The sequence below is a fragment of the Periophthalmus magnuspinnatus genome, chromosome 2, assembly GCF_009829125.3.
Source record: "Periophthalmus magnuspinnatus isolate fPerMag1 chromosome 2, fPerMag1.2.pri, whole genome shotgun sequence".
NCBI lineage: Eukaryota > Metazoa > Chordata > Actinopteri > Gobiiformes > Gobiidae > Periophthalmus > Periophthalmus magnuspinnatus.
In genome coordinates, this window is record NC_047127.1 from 13,044,855 (window position 1) to 13,063,207 (window position 18,353).

The following is an 18,353-nucleotide window of genomic DNA, read 5'->3' on the forward strand; positions in this document are numbered from 1 at the left end:
GGCCTTTATATTTGAACAATTGTGAAGAGGTGGATTTTCGTGGTCTTGGCAACGTGAACTAGTCATTATTTCACAGCAGGTTGTTCCTTCCTATTTTGTATCTATATCAGTCTTGGCTTTAAAGAGGGGGTATTATGCTAAATCGTTTTTTTTTTTGTTTTTTTTTTAAAGCTTTGTACCGTATTATAACTATGTTCATCAAAAAAATATGCCTGAAGAGGTTTTAAACGTCATCAAACGCATGTGTGAGTATGTTAGCGATCTCTCCTTTGCCCTGTCTTTACGGTTAGCTGTAGGATTCTGTCCAATGCCCCCACACGTGGCCCATGCTCTCCATAAAGATACAAAAACCTGATACAAAACACGTCTACTTGACACCGGTTGTGTTGTGATAGCGCTTTGAAGGTGGAGTGACTTAGTGCGGAGAGCAACAGGACGTGAGACGTGGGTGTTTCGGTGCTTTAAAGTAATTGATATGCTAAGTCCAGGGCAATATTCTCGGTGTTATAGATGAAATTGAAAGTTAAAACGTGAATCTTTTTTCCTTTTTTTGTTTCACAGTTTGAGAAAAACAAACAACACGACATCCGTACCTTCTTCTCCCCTAACACGAGCAACGAAAAGAAGAGGAAACGACTTGAAAATGAGTCTACACCACAATCAAAACAAACATCTCCAACTGCTGAAGCGAATCTGGATTTCGAGGAGAACATCACAACTCCAGAAGACGATTTTTCCCCACAGCAAAAGAAGCTGAAGACTCCTCATGCCGCTCCAAGTCCTGTTTCTCGTTTTGGGGCCAAAAGGAGGGCAACAGTCGGAGGGGGCAATGTCAAAAGTCCGCCCGTGTCCGTCCCGACTCGGCGTAGATTGACAGTGAGTGGAAGTTCGGGAATAGCGTGGAATTGTCAAACCTGTACTTACTCCAATAGTGGACTACTGCCATACTGCGAGATGTGTGAAGCACCAAGGCACACAGGTAAGAATGACTGAGTTTATCTAGGAATACGCCTGTCACGATAACGTTTGGAGTTCAATATATATTGCTGAAGAAAATAGATGATAAACGATAATACTGAAACAAATTTTATACCACTGACACAATAACCCTAAAGTAGAATTATTCCCAAAAAGTTCTTCTAAATGTGCTTTTTTTTAACCATATTATACAAACTGTAATAAATAAACAGCAGACTGGAACTCTTGGACATCAGTTTGTATCTATAATGAGTCAGAGAAGTTATTTATTCGACCTTCTTCTGCTCAAATCTGATGCTAGAACAAGAAAAAAAACAAAAAAGTTCCCGACTCTTACTAAGAAAAAGTCCTCCCAAAATTAATGTTCCATCAAACATTGTATTATATTGAACGATAAGTTGATGTAGTACTTATAGGGACAGGCCTATCTAGGAAGTAGAGCATATATTTGCTCCAGATAAGGGCAAGGTTTAAATGCCCAAAAGTAGAAATCTAGGATAGCACTGAAATGTTGTTGTCAGAAAATGTACTCCATATTTTTCATGTATATAATTATATTTAAAAAAAAGTGTTTCCCAATAATTACGTCCTTAGTAGAATATGAAATAAGTTCCACTGGGCACATTTAAATAACCATATTTCTTTTCAGGTGGAAGGTTTTGCTTGGAATGTCCCACAGTACAGCATTAAACTTACCCATCTTGCATTTAGTCAATTCGAGGTGTTTTTATTCCTGAAAAATCCCGATCATATGTAACACAAATGGAGGCAACTAAAATGAATATAGTTAAAATGCAGATTCTTGTTGTAATATTTAGTTCTTGCGTTTAGTCAATAATACAAATCATTGAGGGAGTGTCACATCATCCATAGCGTTGAAGCTCGTCGAGGCTAGCAGTTATAGCGGCGAATTTGGAGCCGAGTTTCATATTTGGAATTCCGACGGCGAGTGTCATAGCAACCAAAGATCCAATCCGGAGTGAAGTTGTTGAAGGTAACGCCCCTTCAATCCTGTATTTCTGGTTTAGCATGGATCAGTCGCTTACAAATGCTGTCAATTAAATGTGTTGCTAACGCTAGAGGGAGCGGCCACGGGGAACGAAGACGCCAGGTTTGTTTGTTATTAATGTTTATATCTTAATTTATGGACAAAATAGCGAAATAAAAACACCAGGATCATGTAGAGCGGGTTAAAACGAACATTTTAAGTCTGACAGCAGCAGGTACAGAGAGGGGACACAATTTTTCAATGTAAAGTGAACTGGAGCCAGAGTCGATGGTCACTTCCTATTTGGAACACGGCAGCTAGCATGTTAGCTACGTCTACGGGTTAAACATTTGTGAATTTACCTTTTGGATATTTCATGGCAAAGCACAACGTTATCAATGGTGGAATCTGTCTCTCTGTCTCTGTCTCTCCTCCCACCTGACATTTTGACATCATCACATATGAACAGTTTTTTCCCTGTTTTCACCTGTAAAATGTAACTCTTCTAACTTGTGCTTATGTCGGTTGCGTATGAACATCTCTCTCCGTTCTCTCCAGGTCTAAATGAGAGTCTTGAGACCAGTGCTTTTTCCTCCTCCTGTCGATATGAATGTGTGCGGCGTGTTCACATCATACTTCAGAGCAGATTCAAACAGATGGAGTGGGCTGAAGGAGAGAGATGGAGGAGGGCGAGCCGCAGTCTATAACAGCAATACACTGCCCCCACTTTTTCGCTAGACCCTTTCTGTGTCTCCATCTCTCCACGTCTCTATCCTTTTCTCGCTCTTCAGTCTCTACCTTTTTCTTCTTTCCGCCGTGTTTCTTGTTCTCTCATCTTTTTTTTATCTCTTTCCAGCTTTCTCTCATCTTTCTTTCCTTCTCCTCTACTCTCATCTCTCTCTGTCTTTCTCTCTCTTCTCTCTACACCCCTTTTTCTCTCCCTCCTTTCATTTTCTCATTTGTGATCTGTGTCTCTCTCCCTCATCCTCACACCACAGTTTGTTGTCTATCTATCCCCCCGACTCCTGTCTCCTCCCACTCTCTTGCTTTCTTTCTGTCCTTCGCTCCCTCTCCCCTCACTTGTCCTCCTTTCTTTCCCTTTCTCTCTGTCTCTGCCTCTGCCTCTCTCTTGCTCTACCATGTTTCAAACTCTCCTTCTTTCTTTCTCCATTCCTCTTTTTCTCTCTTCACAGCCCCATTCCCCCTCTCTCTTCTCCTTTGCATTCTTTCTCTTCTTTCTATCTAAATCTCTCCATCCATCCACCCAGCTCTCCTTTCTCTCTCACTCTCTCCCTTGCCATCTCTATTTCTCTCCATTCCTTTCTCTCTCTTCTCCTTCTAATTTCCCTCTCCTTTTTTCTCTCTTCTCTCTATCTACCCCTTTCTCTTTCTCTCTTGCTCTCTCTCTCCCATTGACTCTCCTGTCTTCTCCCTCTTTCTTCACTTAATCACTCTTTTGCTTTCCCTTTTTCTCCCTCTCCTCACTTGTCCTCCTTTTTCTCCCTCTCTCTCTGTTTGTGCCTCTCTCTTGCTCTACCATGTTTCAACCTCTCCTTCTTTCTTTCTCCATTCCTCTTTTCTGTCTTCACAGCCCCCTTTCCCCGTCTCTTCTCCATGCATTCTTTCTCTTCTTTCTATCTAAACCCCCTCTCATCCAGCCATCCATCCATCTCCTTTCTCTCTTCACAGTCTCCCTTACCATCTCTCTCTATTTCTCTCTATCCCCTTTCTCTCACTTCTCTCTATCTGCCCCTTTCTCTCTTCTACTTTCCCTCTCCTTTTTTCCTCTTCTCTCATCTACCCCCTCCCCCCTTTCTCCTTTTCTCTCTTTACCTCTCTCTGCATCCCTCTGTCATTTCTCTCTTCACTTTTTTCCTATCTCTCCTTTCTCTGTCCTATCTATTCACCCCCATCCCACTCTTTCTCTCTCTCCCTCCTGTCTGTCTCTCCATCAATCTCTCCCTACCCCTCTACCTCTCTCGTTACTTCCCTCTCTTTTCTCTCTGTTTACCCCTTCACTCTCCCTTTCTCTCTCCCTATCTTCCCCTCCCTCTCTTCTTCCCCCCTCTCCTGTCACTCTCCGACCCCCTCTCCCTTCTCCTTCTCTCTCTTTACCTCTCTCTGCATTGCTCTATCATTTCTCTCTTCACCCCTCCCACTCTTTCTCTCTCTTCTCCTGTCTTTCTCTCCATCAATCTCTCCCTTTCCCTCTATCTCTCTTAATACTTCCCTCTCTTTTCTCTCTGTTTACCCCTTCACTCTCCCTTTCTCTCTCTCTATCTTCCCCTCCCTCTCTTCTTCTTCCCTCTCCTGTCACTCTTCTCTCTCTTTCCCTCCATTCCTCCCGTCTTCTCTTCCTCCTCCCCCTCTTTCTCTCTCTTCTCCTGTCTTTCTCTCATCAATCTCTCCCTTTCCCTCTGTGTCTCTTAATACTTCCCTCTCTTTTCTCTCTGTTTACCCCTTCACTCTCCCTTTTTTCTCTCTCTATCTTCCCCTCCCTCTCTTCTTCTTCCCTCTCCTGTCACTCTTCTCTCTCTTTCCCTCCATTCCTCCCGTCTTCTCTTCCTCCTCCCCCTCTTTCTCTCCTCTCTCTCACTGGCAGAGCAGATGACAAGGACACAGAATAATTTGCACCTGTCACAGAGCGAGGAGGGAAGGAGACGAGGAGGCTAGGAGCTAGGGGGAGTGAGGAAGGGAGCGAATCTAGGCGCCTACTTTTGAGGCTCGCGTCTGGCACCAAAGTTGGCGAAAAGTTGAGCTACCGGAGCTGATTTCTGACAGGCTGTGATTGCACCTGGCAACACAGAGCTTTGTGTGTGTGTGTTTGAGACGCTGAAGGCGAGTTGTTATGACCTGGACCAGAAATCTGAGGTCAGTCAAAACGTCTGTTAAGGTTATAAGATTAGAATAAAATCTTGAAAATAAACACCAAAAAAATACTTTAATATTTGGGAATTTTTAGCGAGGATTTTTTGGATTTTGTGTCACCAAACTTTCTTTCCTCAAATCAGATTGTTGTATTTTTTTTTTTTAACAATGGAAACTCGCTCTAGAGATTTCTATGTGTGTGTGTGAGAGAGAAGGTGATTTATCAAATGTCTAATATAAAAGTTTTGCCGGGAATTTGTCAAAATGTTTCAGATATTTAGGAATTTTTGTCATTTTGCGGCATAGGTTGTCACAAAACTTCTCCAAATTTGGTTTTATGGCTGATTTTATTGTGGACGGGACAGGACGGAATTCTCAGGCGGAATTGTAACTGTCAGATGCCGATGTGTTTACCTGGTTTATGGTTAATATCTCTGTGATTACTGGGTCTATCCGTGTGAAACAAACACTGGCACGTAGTTCATCGTCTTCTCTGCCGGTATAAAGAAATAAAAGTGAAATTATTTTGTCGCCGTAGCTTTAGAAAGTGGTGTTATTCAACCTCAAAAGTCAGATTATTGTCAATTGAAAATGGCCTTTGTTACACTATTTTCTGATCTGTTATGATACTGTTTCCTCGTCAAAAACAGACCTGGAGTTGTGTTTTGTTTCATTCACACAAGTTTAACACAAAAATCCTGTATATGTAAGCAGAGTAAACGCCCCGTTCCACCTTGTGATGTCATCATGTAAATATAGATGTAAATAGTGTGTGATTTTGTGAATAGATGTAAATAGTGTGTGATTTTGTGAGATGATCTATTTATTTATTTTGTTTAACACTGACACTTTATTCTTATTGCATGACACTTTATTCTTATTGCACAAATTTTATTCTTATTTAAATGACTTTTTATTCTTATTCTTAAATTCTATCCTGTGGTTGTGGCATCTTGTAACTAAGAGAATTTCCCTTCGGGGATCAATAAAAGTGATTCTGATTCTGATTCTGATTCTGATGTGGTAATGCAGGAAGTGCTCCACTGTGTTTTTAAACTCCACGCACCTTCATTAGAATCATTTGGATGATTTCAGATCTGGAATTGCCAATTTCTACTGAAACAAAAGTTAAAATGTAGCTGATAGCTTGAAAAATACCACTTCATGACATCACAAGGTGGAACAGAGCGTTTTGAGCTTTGGAGATGTACAGACTAATAATAAAGTGTGACTCAAACATGTGTGAATGAAACAAAACACAACTCCAGGTATGTTTTTGATGACGTAGCCACATTATAACATGACTTAAAGCTCACAAGAGTCAATTTTGTGTAATAAACGACTTTTAAGCCATAAGATTTATATCGTAATCTTGTAGAGGTTTGGATATTTCTTTTCTGAAGGCCCTCATCAAATACCAACTTTCAATCGTGGGACTTTTAGATCCGCTCACCTGACTTTATTCAAACACACCAATATTTATAACATCAACTCTCACGTTTTATTTTAACCAATCCCACCTCCATGCTAGCAGATGCTCGCTAACTACTCAGCACTCACACTTTGTCGCTGTCTTTCTCCTCTCCTCATTCACAGCCCAGCCCCTTGTCAGCGCCCGACTTAACAACCTGCTAAATCTGAAAATGACACCGCCAATGCAAAAAAAAAAAAAAACAGAGAAATGAATTTATGAAGATAGCTATCCACCATCTCTGCCTAAGAAAGTAAAGTTTGACAACAGAAAGGCCGCTAACAATGCGTTTGACGAACAGCGTGGCAGTTTTTGACAGTGATTTGGGGATAAGGATTTTCTTGAGTTTATTGCACCGACGTATGGGAGAGCATTCGGCGATTGATTCGATGTTGAAGTGAAATAAAAACTGTAGCAGATGGAAGACGAAGGATGATCAGTCTGTTGTACCATGAGGCGTTCGTAGACATGAAAAAATACAGGAAATTCAGATCTCCAGATTGCATGTTTACACTATATACTACTGTCTATAGAATGAATTTTTTTCCTTTTGTAACTGGTTGGAGCAAAGCTTGGAAAAGTTGATTCACTGGTCAAAAACGGTTTTACATCAGTTTTATTTAAAGGGGCTGCATCACAGACTGTATATATAAATGGATGTAGCTAACCTGCTAGCCGCTGTGTTCCAAATAGGTGATGATGGGCTGCACCCGGTTCTTTTTCCACGCAATAAAGTAAAATTTGTTCTTCCCCAGTGTGTAAATATTGTAAAAGCATCTCTTAGGATCAAAATGAAACCACTATGTGCTGCCCGCATCTAATTATAACATGTTTTTAATGTCTGTGAACCAGGAAGTAATGCTCGTGCAGTGTTAGCATGCTGGTTGTTGTTAGCATTACCATGACAGCAAAACTTCGCTCTGGTCTTTGAAAGTTGTGAAAAGCACTTATAAACTCATCTTGGTGAATAATTAAGGTAAGTAAGGGATAACTTTGGACCATTGCAAAACATTTAAAATTAGCTAGTTCTGTTTTTGTCATTTTAGGTACAGGGGCTTTAAGATACTGAAAATACTATTGAGTGTTATTATGAAACTACAGTATAGGTTATTCCAGGTCAAATACACTGAAGTACATGCATGTACTAAGTAAAGAGAGCTGTATAAATCTGCACTGGCCCTTTTGTCAACACAGCAACAACGGGTATTAATTACACCACATTGAATTAGCTTAGCGCTGTATCTCCACTGATGAGACCTGCTTTTTAATTAATATGTCACCCATTATTACTTCCTCTTTTTGACGACGTGCGGCATCTTGGGTAATTTAGCCCACATAAAACAGCTCCGTAGCGTTAGCATGCCGACAGCACCTCCAGGTATTTGTTTAAGGCTAGCTAGCGTTTTGTCATAGCGGCGGAAGGAGTAGTTGTAGCAGAGGTCAAACGGGGTCGCGGCGGTTAATCAGGTTTTCTATGTCGGCATTAAGGGACTGTCAACTTAGGGGACTTCACAGGTGAATTATCTTGGCACGATTTGATTAAAGGGCGCGCAATGAGATGCAGTAATATTAAGGTCTAAACATGTTAGAATCCGAGCGTTCTTATTGAGTATGACACTGGATATTAAGATGTGTTTTGTAATAGCGTTAGGCTTTTGTAACCGGCTTTATATGAGCAAACGAGTCCAATCTGTCTCCGTAATGATAGTTCTAACTTTGACAACAAAATAAGTGGCATTTGCACCAACACCAAAATAGCGATCTTTCTGTCTTGAGTTTAATATGCATAAAACTACATAATAGTCATAGCAGTTTTCAAGTTGTTTTACACTGTGTTGCATTATATCCAGTCGCTCACACTTTGAGGAGCTGAGCTAATGGGTTTTTAAGCTGTATCTGTTCTGGGCACAGTCACGGCGGCCATTTTGTGCCAGTGGTCTCTACAGCTAATACTAATAATGTAAAACAAGCTCATATATATTAAAAAAAACGCAAGATGGATCAAGTGTCCTGCTCAGGGATATAGAAGATGGTAGCTAACCTGTTGTCACGCAATCCCAGCATGCACCTCAACCCCACAATGCCAGTGTTCTCATAGAAACTAACGACGCCGGCTCTAATTAACAAAATTTATGGCCGTTTCAGAGATTGCGGATTATTGTTGCACGCAGAGATGTTCACAGTATCGAGAGTAGAAGAAGTCCCTAGCCTTTTACCGGATTTTCCTGCAGCTAAACGGGCTAGCAGCTAATCGAGCCGTACATTAATTAAGCTATGAATATATTTTTACCTAGCTTTTGTTTGTTTTTTGTTTGGTTTTATTTTAATCATCCAACCATGGTCTCATAACGATTCAAAAACTGTTCATTTGTGTGTTGTCGTTAGTATTGTAGTCTATTAATTAGGCAGAGAGAGAAACGATCCCAAATGCTTTTTGATAAACATATGATTGCCCATATAAAGATGTTTAATATCATATGGGGCGTGGGGATTAATATTCTTACCCATATTACTATTGGAATGTACTGGCTATTTCAGTGATGATGAGGTATTGAAATAAACTTGAAAATGCATGTTGACTTGCCTGATTTGCATTCAATAGACAGCCAAATCTAAAATCTAATGTTTTGGGGGGTATTTTTAAAGCCACAACTTTTTTACCCAAAGCAGACTTAAGCATTTTTTGTTTGTTTGTTTTTTTGTTGTTGTTGTTTTTTTGTTTTTTGTTTTCTTTTTTGGATGTTTTTATTGCATTGAAAAACATGCGTCCTTATTGTGGACGGGCTTGTATCTCCACAAACCTGATTCTTACACTTACTTCTTCTGCTTGTTTCCATGAAAATGTTGTCCATTTGGTGATCTATCTCTCTTTTTTCTCTCTTTTTCTCTCTCTCTGTCTTTCTCTCTCTGTCTTTCTCTCTCTGTCTCTCTCTTCTCTCTCTCTCTCCCTCTCTCTCTCCCTCTCTCTCTCGCTCTGTCTTTCTCTCTGTCTCTCTCTCTGTCTCTCTGTCTCTCTCTTCTCCGTCTCTCTCCCTCTCTCTTTCTCTCTGTGTCTCTATCTTCTCTGTCTCTCTCTCCCTCTCTGTCTCTTTCTCTGTCTTTCTCTCTCTCTCCCTCCTTCTCTCTCTCTGTCTCTCTCTTCTCTGTCTCCCTCCCTCTCTATCTATCTCTCTCTGTCGCTTTTGCTCTCTGTCTCTCTCTCTTCTCTGTCTCTCTCTCTGTCTCTCTTTCTCTCTCTCTCTTTCTCTGTGTCTCTCTCTCTCTGTCCCTCTCTCTGTCTGTCTCTCTCTCTCTTCTCTGTCTCTTTCTTTCTCTCTGTTTGTTTCTCTCTCTCTCTCTTTCTCTCTCTCTCTCTCTCTCTGGAAAATATTCCGAAGTATGGTTTTAACTTTCTATTTCCATGGAATCCTACAGGTGACATGCCAGAAAGTTACAAAGTAATACTTTAAAATGTGAGCAGTTTTAGGCAACAATAACAAGGTACAAGTTGTATTTTACTGCCGTTATTTTGGTATCGACAGGTATTGCTGGTATTATTAGCTATTGAAAGCCTTTAGCGTGCTAGCATGTACATAACCTAAACACTGTTCATCATTTGAAATCACAAACTAAAGTTACATCAGTGTTTTTTGTGCGTTTATTCCATTGTCCTGAGTGAGTTAGCTGCTAATAGGCTACAATATTTGCATATTAGCTAGAGCACATCATGTTTTTTCGCTGTTTCATCCATTTCACATAATTCAGACTGTCAATATGAGTAAATGTTATAGGTACAGAGCTTTATATTAAAGTCTATTTTTCACAAACAACTCCAGGGACCCTTTTTGATGATATAAGAACGTGAAAAATACACCAGATGTCCAGATATTGCAGCTCTATTGTTGCTTTCATTTATCAGTAAAGGGCACCAGTATGGGCCTAGATGAAGTAAAACTATAAATACTGAGAATATATTTTATTCTTTGCCAATGACCTGTTTAACTACAGCAATAACACACAAAGCGAGGTGGAGAAAGTGTCTTGCTTAAGGACACAGATTCAAGATACAAACCCTCAACCTTTCCATTGAAAAATAAATAATATTTTCAGGCAAATAGTTATATGCGTTTTGCTTTATCACAGACACTTCCTATATATATGAAGTAAAAATAATAACAAAGTGTCTTGCTCAATGTCAACGAAGCAGGATTCAAACCACAACATTGCAAAAATAGGTTGATTATTTTCCATGTACGTATTTTAAAGTCTCTGTACGTGATTTTTACTTCTTAAAAATGTGAAAAACACGTTCAGTTTGTAGTGATCCAAACTGTTCCGCACTTACTCTGTACATTCTGAGCATCCTAATTATTCACCACAATGAGTTTATAAGCACTTTCCACAACTCCCAGAAGCCAGACCGACGTTTTCCAGTGACGGTAAACAATAACTAGCATGCTAACGTGCACTTCCTCATTCTCAATAGACAATAAGATACTTTTTTAATTAGACGCAGTGGACTTCTTTTGACCTCAAGAGCTGCTTATACCTTATATCTGTACTCGGGCAAGACACATTTTGCTCGGATACATGGGAAAAAATCTTGGTACATGGCGTATTTTGCCTTTATCCCAGATGCCCTCCCTAATGCAGTCTTCAAAAACATGCTTATAAGTTCAGAACACCACGAGTCCGTTATTTTTATCTCGTTGATAATGTCACTTTGTTGCCTAGCGCTTTCTTGCATAAGTGTTCCTTCTCCGATTTCCAAGTTAAATTTAAATCCTTATTATTTTCCGAACGTTAGGTGTGATATCTAACAAGATATTTGAAAAAGAGGAAAAAAAATAGCAGTAAAAGTTGCTAGACGAAGAGGACGCGGCTAGGCTAATTAGCGATCTCGCCCTGTATATACAACTATATGTAGCCGGATTTGTCAAAAGGCCACTGCCGCCACGGAGTCCTCTGAAAATGTCATGCTAGCTAGTCGGGGGACGCGCGAACTTCTATCTGCCCCCCTTTTCCACTAACAAGTCGCACGCGGCTCAATTTGTGTCGAAATGTCCGCTGCGGAGGAAGACGTTAGCAATGGGAAAACCTACAGGACCTAACCCCAGCTAGCATGACACCCTCGCGAGACACAATTATGTTTCAGTGGCAGATTTGAAGCATGATAATGTAAACAAGACAGAAACACTGTAATGCTGTTGTACCGGAGACTGTAATGTGTAAGGAAACATCAATCACGTAGAAACAGGTGCGGAAAGGGAAGAGCAATACTGTCTGTTTATGTCTTTAAAGGTGCATTGCGTAACTTTTGTGGTAGTGGGTAGTGGTAGCAGTAGTGGTGGCAGTTTTCAATTCAGATTTACTTACATAGCATATTTAAAACACATTTCAGCTGATCAAAGTGCTTCACATGAAAGTCAACATAAAAAGTAGTAGTAGTAGTGGTAGTTTAGTAGTAGTAGTAGTAGTAGTAGTAGTGGTAGTTTAGTAGTTGTCAGTAGAAGTAGTTTTCAATTTAAGTTTATTTATATAGCACATTTAAAACAACTTCAGCTGACCAAAGTGGTTCACATAATAATCGACATATTTTTTTTAAAGTAATAGTACTGTATTTTCCGGAGTAAACGTCACACCGGACTATAAATTGCACCAGCGAAAAAATGTGTAATAATCAAGAAAAAAAACATATATAAGTCACATTTTTAGGGGAAATGTATTTTACAAAATCCGAGACCAAGAGCAGACATTTTATCTTTAAAGTCAAGATATAATACTAATAATAATAAAAAATAGAGAACAACAGGCTGAGTATCAGTACAGCACGCTACCGTAACACATTTATATTTATTCAGCTACATGAAGCACAGACAGAACTGAACACGTGTCTGGTTTGTTAACGTAAGATATTAACAGTTAATCAGATAAATAAAGCAGAAAAAACAAGCTAACGATTTACTCTCGATCTCTCTCCAAATCACTAAATCCATTGAATTCTTCATCCTCAGCGTAGTTTCTGAACAACTCCACCAAATCTAGAGGTAGATGAACCGCCGCTTCCGCTTCCCCGTGGCTGCCATACTGGTACACAAGCCTAGAGCGTCCTATCACAGCTGTCAGTGTGTAGTAACGAAGATGTGAAATTATATATTTTAATAATTTCACATAAGTCGCATCTGAGTATAAGTCGCACCCCCGGACAAACTATAAAAAAAGTGTGACTTATTAGTATTATTTATTTAGTTTGTAACAGAGGTTTGTAGTGGTAGTAGTAGTAATAGTAGGTCGTAGTATTAAAAATAGTAACAATAGGTGCTATAGTAGTCGTAATAGCACTTAGTAGTAGTTTTCAATTCAAGTTTATTTGTATGGCATATATTTAAAACAACTTCAGCTGACCAAAGTGCTTCACATAAAAATTAATATAAAGTAGTAGTGTTTGTAGTAGTAGTAGTAGTAGTAGTAGTTAGTTGTAGTTAGGAAACGAATACCTTTGTTATTTGATTTTAATAAGATGAAATTTAATAAAATTTTTAAAAAGCTGTTGATTGTTATGTTTTTGCATCTCGCCCTTTGCCCCAGTACTTTTCGCTTCTCTTTAAAGTATTCTTGTTATATATAGATTTCCCGGGTCTAATCTCCATGTGTTTTAATACAGCTTTGACTTTTGCTCTTTGCTGTAAGTCATAGCCCAGTGTATGTCACATGTAATAGCCTACTGAATTATTAACTATTATTGATTGTTACTGCCCCAAACCACTCGAGGCGCTGTTTTCTATCAAGCCATTAAAAACCCACTTAACATAACACCACCCTTGCATGCGTTGACATTTTGTGGATTCAACGTGACCTAGACAATTGCACTACCATTTTGAACATTAATGGTTTGAAATGGGAGCTTGTATGCTTTTATTTTCAGTGCTACGTCAAGACAAAATTATACAATAAAACAAAAAATTTTAAATAAAGATGGACTATGTGACATTGTCTTCATGAAAAGTTAGTGTTTTGCCTGAAACGTTCCACAATATGGCGTTAAACGTGCGTATCCCCATAGAGAATATATATCCATGTGTGTCTTTGGAGAGTAAAACCACATAAATGCTATACTGAGAAGTTTAATGCCTCATATGGAACTTTCCAGGTCACGCAGTAACATCTCCTTGCAGATTACAGACCCACATGAAAAGTTCCGTACTGCACTCACTCTTTTCTCCAGGTTGAGATATTAATTACGTTTTATCATCTATATTCCTACATCACTGAAATTATTATGTATTTTCGTTAGCTCGTAGCAAAACCATAGACTGTATATATAATTGGAATTTCTCCACTGTGGGACTAATAAAGGCATATCTTATCTTATAAATGGACATAGCTAACCTGCTAGCCGCCATGCTCCAAATAGGAAGTGATCATGGGCACACTTCCGGCTCCATCGGCTCCAATTCACTTTACATTGAAAAACTGTGGAGCTTTTCTCTGTAACTGCTGCCGTCAGACTCGTCATTTTGGTCTTAAAATGTTCACGTTAACCCACTCTCCTTGATCCTGGTACTTTTATTTCACTTGTTTGTCAGTGATTCAAGACAAATCTGGTGCCTTCTTTCCCTCATGTCGCTCCCCCTAGGTTTAGCAACAGGTTTGATTAAGATAAGATAAGCCTTTATTAGTCCCACAGTGGGGAAATTCCAGATTAACAGCGTTGCTAAGCGCCTGCTCCCTGCTGAACTGGTGGTGTGGTGGGGAAGTGTTTCCTTCAACAGCCTCGCTCCGGATTGGCTCTTTGGTTGCTATGATACTCGCTTTCGGAATTCCAAATGTGGAACTCGGCTCGGCTAAAACGCATAAGAAAGTAGTTCTACCACAGTGGTGTTTAAAGTGCAGGTTTGGATGTTTTAATTCTGACTTAGTTTGGTGTGGTTGTACCTGTGGTAAATATTGATCATAGTTTTACATCAGTTAATTGTCAGTCTGTGTAAAAAGTGCAAAAATACAGGAAGTAGCACTGTTCAAAACCAGAATAACTCTACCTTTAGTATGTCATCAATAACGAACATTCCATCTAAAATCCAGGGACAATTCACTCACAAGAAAGGCATTTTTTCTGGCATTAGTCTAACCATTACTATTTTAGACAAGTTTTGACCCTTTCTTACATTATGGTTGCTAGGTAACAGTGGCAGAATTACGTACGTATGTCATATCTGCTGCCTGGGTCCAACCATGAAGTGAAATGATAAACTTCACCAACATTTAAAGGCAATAGTTTTTTGTGAAATCTTAAATATAATCATGCTAACTCTGTTTTAATGTCATCTAACCTGTCATAAGCACTTTAATCTGAAGAGACAGAGAGAGCAGAGGACAAGGAGTAAGCTTAAACACTTGTGCTACTGCAAAATGTACATTATCTTTACAGAGTGCAGAGTTGTTTTACTGCCAATCCATCTGATACAATCACATCCTGTAAAGTTGTCATGGAGACGACTTATGGGGGCTAATAACTGCACTAATGAGCCATATCCAGTTTTACTTTGTCGTCAGCAGTCGACTTGTCAAACTCGCGCCCTCTTCCTTTGATTGATACCGGTTCACGAGGGAATAAAAACACTTAAAGTATAGTACAGAGAGATGTTATGGCTTTGCTTGAAATGTTGCAGAGTGTGGCATTAAAAACATATCTATCTTAAATTTAAACCACATTTCAGACGGAGATGCTAAACTAGGCAGTACCTGGAGGACTAAAGGGGAGAGTGACACGGAGGAGAGGCGGGGTTTCGAGGTATAAGGAACAGTGTGATTGGTCTAACAAGTATCCACACTTTAAGCTCCGCATGGGTTCAATCAGGGCAGTCTTGTGTGATGTCACATTGTACTTGAAATTGCAGTGGCCACAGAAGGCAGCACACACCCAGTTTGTTTTTTGTTTTTTTTTGTTTTTTTACCTAGTACTAAAATTGTAAAAAATAAATACTTTGAACAGTAGATATTGTTATTAAAGCACAATATTTACAATTTAGTGGCAAAAAAAAGTTTAGTTTCACTTTAATATACCTTGGAAAAACATGCGTTCTTACCTTGAGTGGGGTCTCTCCACAGATCTGATCTGTAACTTGGCCTGGTGGGTGGTGTCAGCTGCTGGTCTCTGTGGAAATAGACAAGATTAATGCCATACTGTGGGACATTCTATACAAAGCTATAAGAATTCAATGTAGGCAAGGGGTTACATGGTACACTGTTGAATATGGAAGTTTCTGTTTCAGTTTTTACTTTCTTTAATACATGTAATCCCTTCTTTAATCCAATTTTTCAGATTTTAGTCCAGGTTTAATCTTGTTTTAGTCCTAGTTTAGTCTCCGATGAGTTAAAACATTTGCAAAACATTTATAATTTATTTTAACCAGTAAGATTTGAAATTTTGAAAGCCAAGTATTTTCAATAAAACATGTCAAATTATCTCTACTTTCTCTTTCTTCCTAACAGTTACTCCAGACCTACCATCAAAACCAGATCCACCACCATCAAACCAAGAAGATCCCATAATCCTCTCTGACGGCGAAGGGGAGGAGCTTCCAGAAAACCACCAGAAAACCGTAGATGGCGAAGAAGAAAAGTGCAATGAACAACAAGACCTCCAAGACAAACAAGATGGCCGCTCCCCTGATCAAACACGAGGTAATCCCACCTGCAGCGTCTATTTTTCATATATAGTGAAATTGGCTATGGAGCATTGTCAGCTGCCCATATAATGCTGTTTAATATCATCGCTTCAGTTCAATAAGGCATATGTCTGATTCCATATGGGGCGTGGGCATTATTATTCTTACTCATATTACTATAGAAGGTCCTGGCTATTTCAGTGATGATGAGATATTGAAATAAGCTTGAAAATGCATGTTGTTTGACTGATTTGCATTCAATAGATTTATTATTTTGTGTATCACTTGTGGACAGCCAAAAGGAAAATCTAATATTTTTGGGGGGCAGTTTTAAAGCCCCATTGCGTAACGTTTTTAGCCAAAACTGACTAAAGCATGTTTTTTTTTTTCCATTTTTGAGGCTTTTATTGCACTGACAAACATGCATCCTTACTGTGAGCGGGCTTGCATCTTCATAAACCTTACACTTAATTCTTCTGCTTCTTTCTATGGAAATGCTGTTCCTATGTTGCTATCTATCCTATCTCCCTCCATGGAGAATGTTCCGGAGTATGGTTTTAACTTGCTATTTCCATGGAATCATACATGTGACATGCCAAAAAGCTACACAGTGATTTACACACAGGTTTAAAGTGTAAATAGTTTTAGACAACCATAACAAGGTAATGTTCCAAGTTGTATTTTACTGCCATTAATTCGGTATTGACAGGTATTGAAAATCTTTAGTGTATTAGCATGTAAGTAACCTATAGGAGTATGAATTAAGATTATATTTAAAAGTCTCATTTTTTACCAATATACATTGGTCCCTGGTTTATCGCATGGATTCTAAAAATAACCCGCGATAGGTGAAATCCGCAAAGTAGTCATTATTCTCTGTTTTTTGCTGTAAAACCCCTCACCACACACTTTATACACTTTTCTCACACAGGCATTAACATTTTCTCACATTTCTCTCTTGTTTAAACACTCAAAGTTCAAACCTTCATAGGCGCCTTTGTCGGTGCAAAACGTTTCATCGACATTGTGGGTTTTGTCGGGTAGAAAACTTGCAAACATAACCAATCAGGACACAGAACACAATGCACGCTCAGACGCTGTAAAAAAGCAAGCAAAATTACACAAAAAAAATCCGTGATTTGAAGTGTTAGCTTCACCCAACAACAGGCAATTGCTTCCATGTGGTTCTTATCCAACAAGGTTTCATAATGGACAGAATGGGGTGTCACACCTGGTTGTTAGTCTATGGTTCTCATCCAATAGAATGCACTATATTCAAATGTATTACCTCTTATAGTACCTTTTTATTATGTATATATATTTTTCAACGCATCACTATAAAAAGGATGTTTTCTTGAACTATAAGAAATACAAGTCAGGTGTAGAGCGTTAATGTAGTAGTAGTAGCAGTAGCAATAGTAGTAGTAGTAGTAGTAGTAGTAGCAGTTGTATTAGTTATCTTTGTTAAAGTTGTTACTAAAACTAACTAGACTAAAAACGTAATTGTTACCTACCAAAGTACTTCTATAGGTGGTTGGTATTTGAATTTCTTCACAGTTGTTGTAATTATATATTTTTATTGCACAATCCATCCCTTTTTTCTCTGCTTTGACAGTTTGGTGAAATTCTTTCTCATTTTCTTTCTTAGGGTTCTGTATAAAAATTAACTTTTAAAAAACATTACTTTGACACCATGACTCACTCACAGCTTCATGTCCTCAAGCTACCCCAGTCACAAATATAATTCAACTTCCTTCATTCTCGCAAAAACTGAAAATAAATATGCAAATGAGCTCCCCTATCGTTACAATCTTCCTTTGTCTCCACGGAAACATCATTTTAGCATAGCATTTATAAAGTGTATACATTTTAATGTCATGACTAACCTCTATAGATTATATATATCAGTTCTAATATATATATTTTTACATAATTTAATTTAATTTGTGATCGTTTGCTCAACTTAAAAGTCCTGTATCTGATTTTCTTTATGTATTTGAGCAAAATGTGTCTTGCTTCAGTCAAAATAAAGCATTTTATTGTCAGAAGCACACATTAGCATCTCAGTTGTTCACAGCAAAACTTCTCTCTGGTCTCTGAAAGTTGTGAAAAGTGCTTATAAACTCATCATGGTGAATTATCAGGGTGTTCAGAATGGATAAGGTAACTGAGGAATAACTTTGGACCGCTGCAAACTTTTACCGTTGTCATGTTTTTAAGACTGTAACAATCAGGTGCAGGGGATTTAAAGTTAAATTTGTGGTCCTGGCTATGGATTTTAAAAGTAAAATATAAATATCAGCAAATATCGAATATTGTATCAGCTCAAAGAAACATGCTTCGTAACTCGTCTTTCACCAAATGATACTTGAGCCATTAGAGCCACTCCTATTGTCCACTC

At 38.8% G+C, this 18,353-nt stretch overlaps 1 protein-coding gene across 2 annotated transcripts in view; it reads left to right on the top strand.

Moving 5' to 3' along the window:
• The window catches only part of zranb3 (zinc finger, RAN-binding domain containing 3), a 162,078-nt gene that overhangs the window by 78,229 nt on the left and 65,496 nt on the right, over positions 1-18,353 (top strand). For both annotated transcript variants that reach the window (XM_055226965.1, XM_033981176.2), the window contains 2 exons: positions 562-979; positions 15,777-15,968. In XM_055226965.1, the coding sequence (XP_055082940.1) occupies positions 562-979; positions 15,777-15,968 (610 nt within the window). The remainder of the gene's footprint in view (positions 1-561; positions 980-15,776; positions 15,969-18,353) is intronic.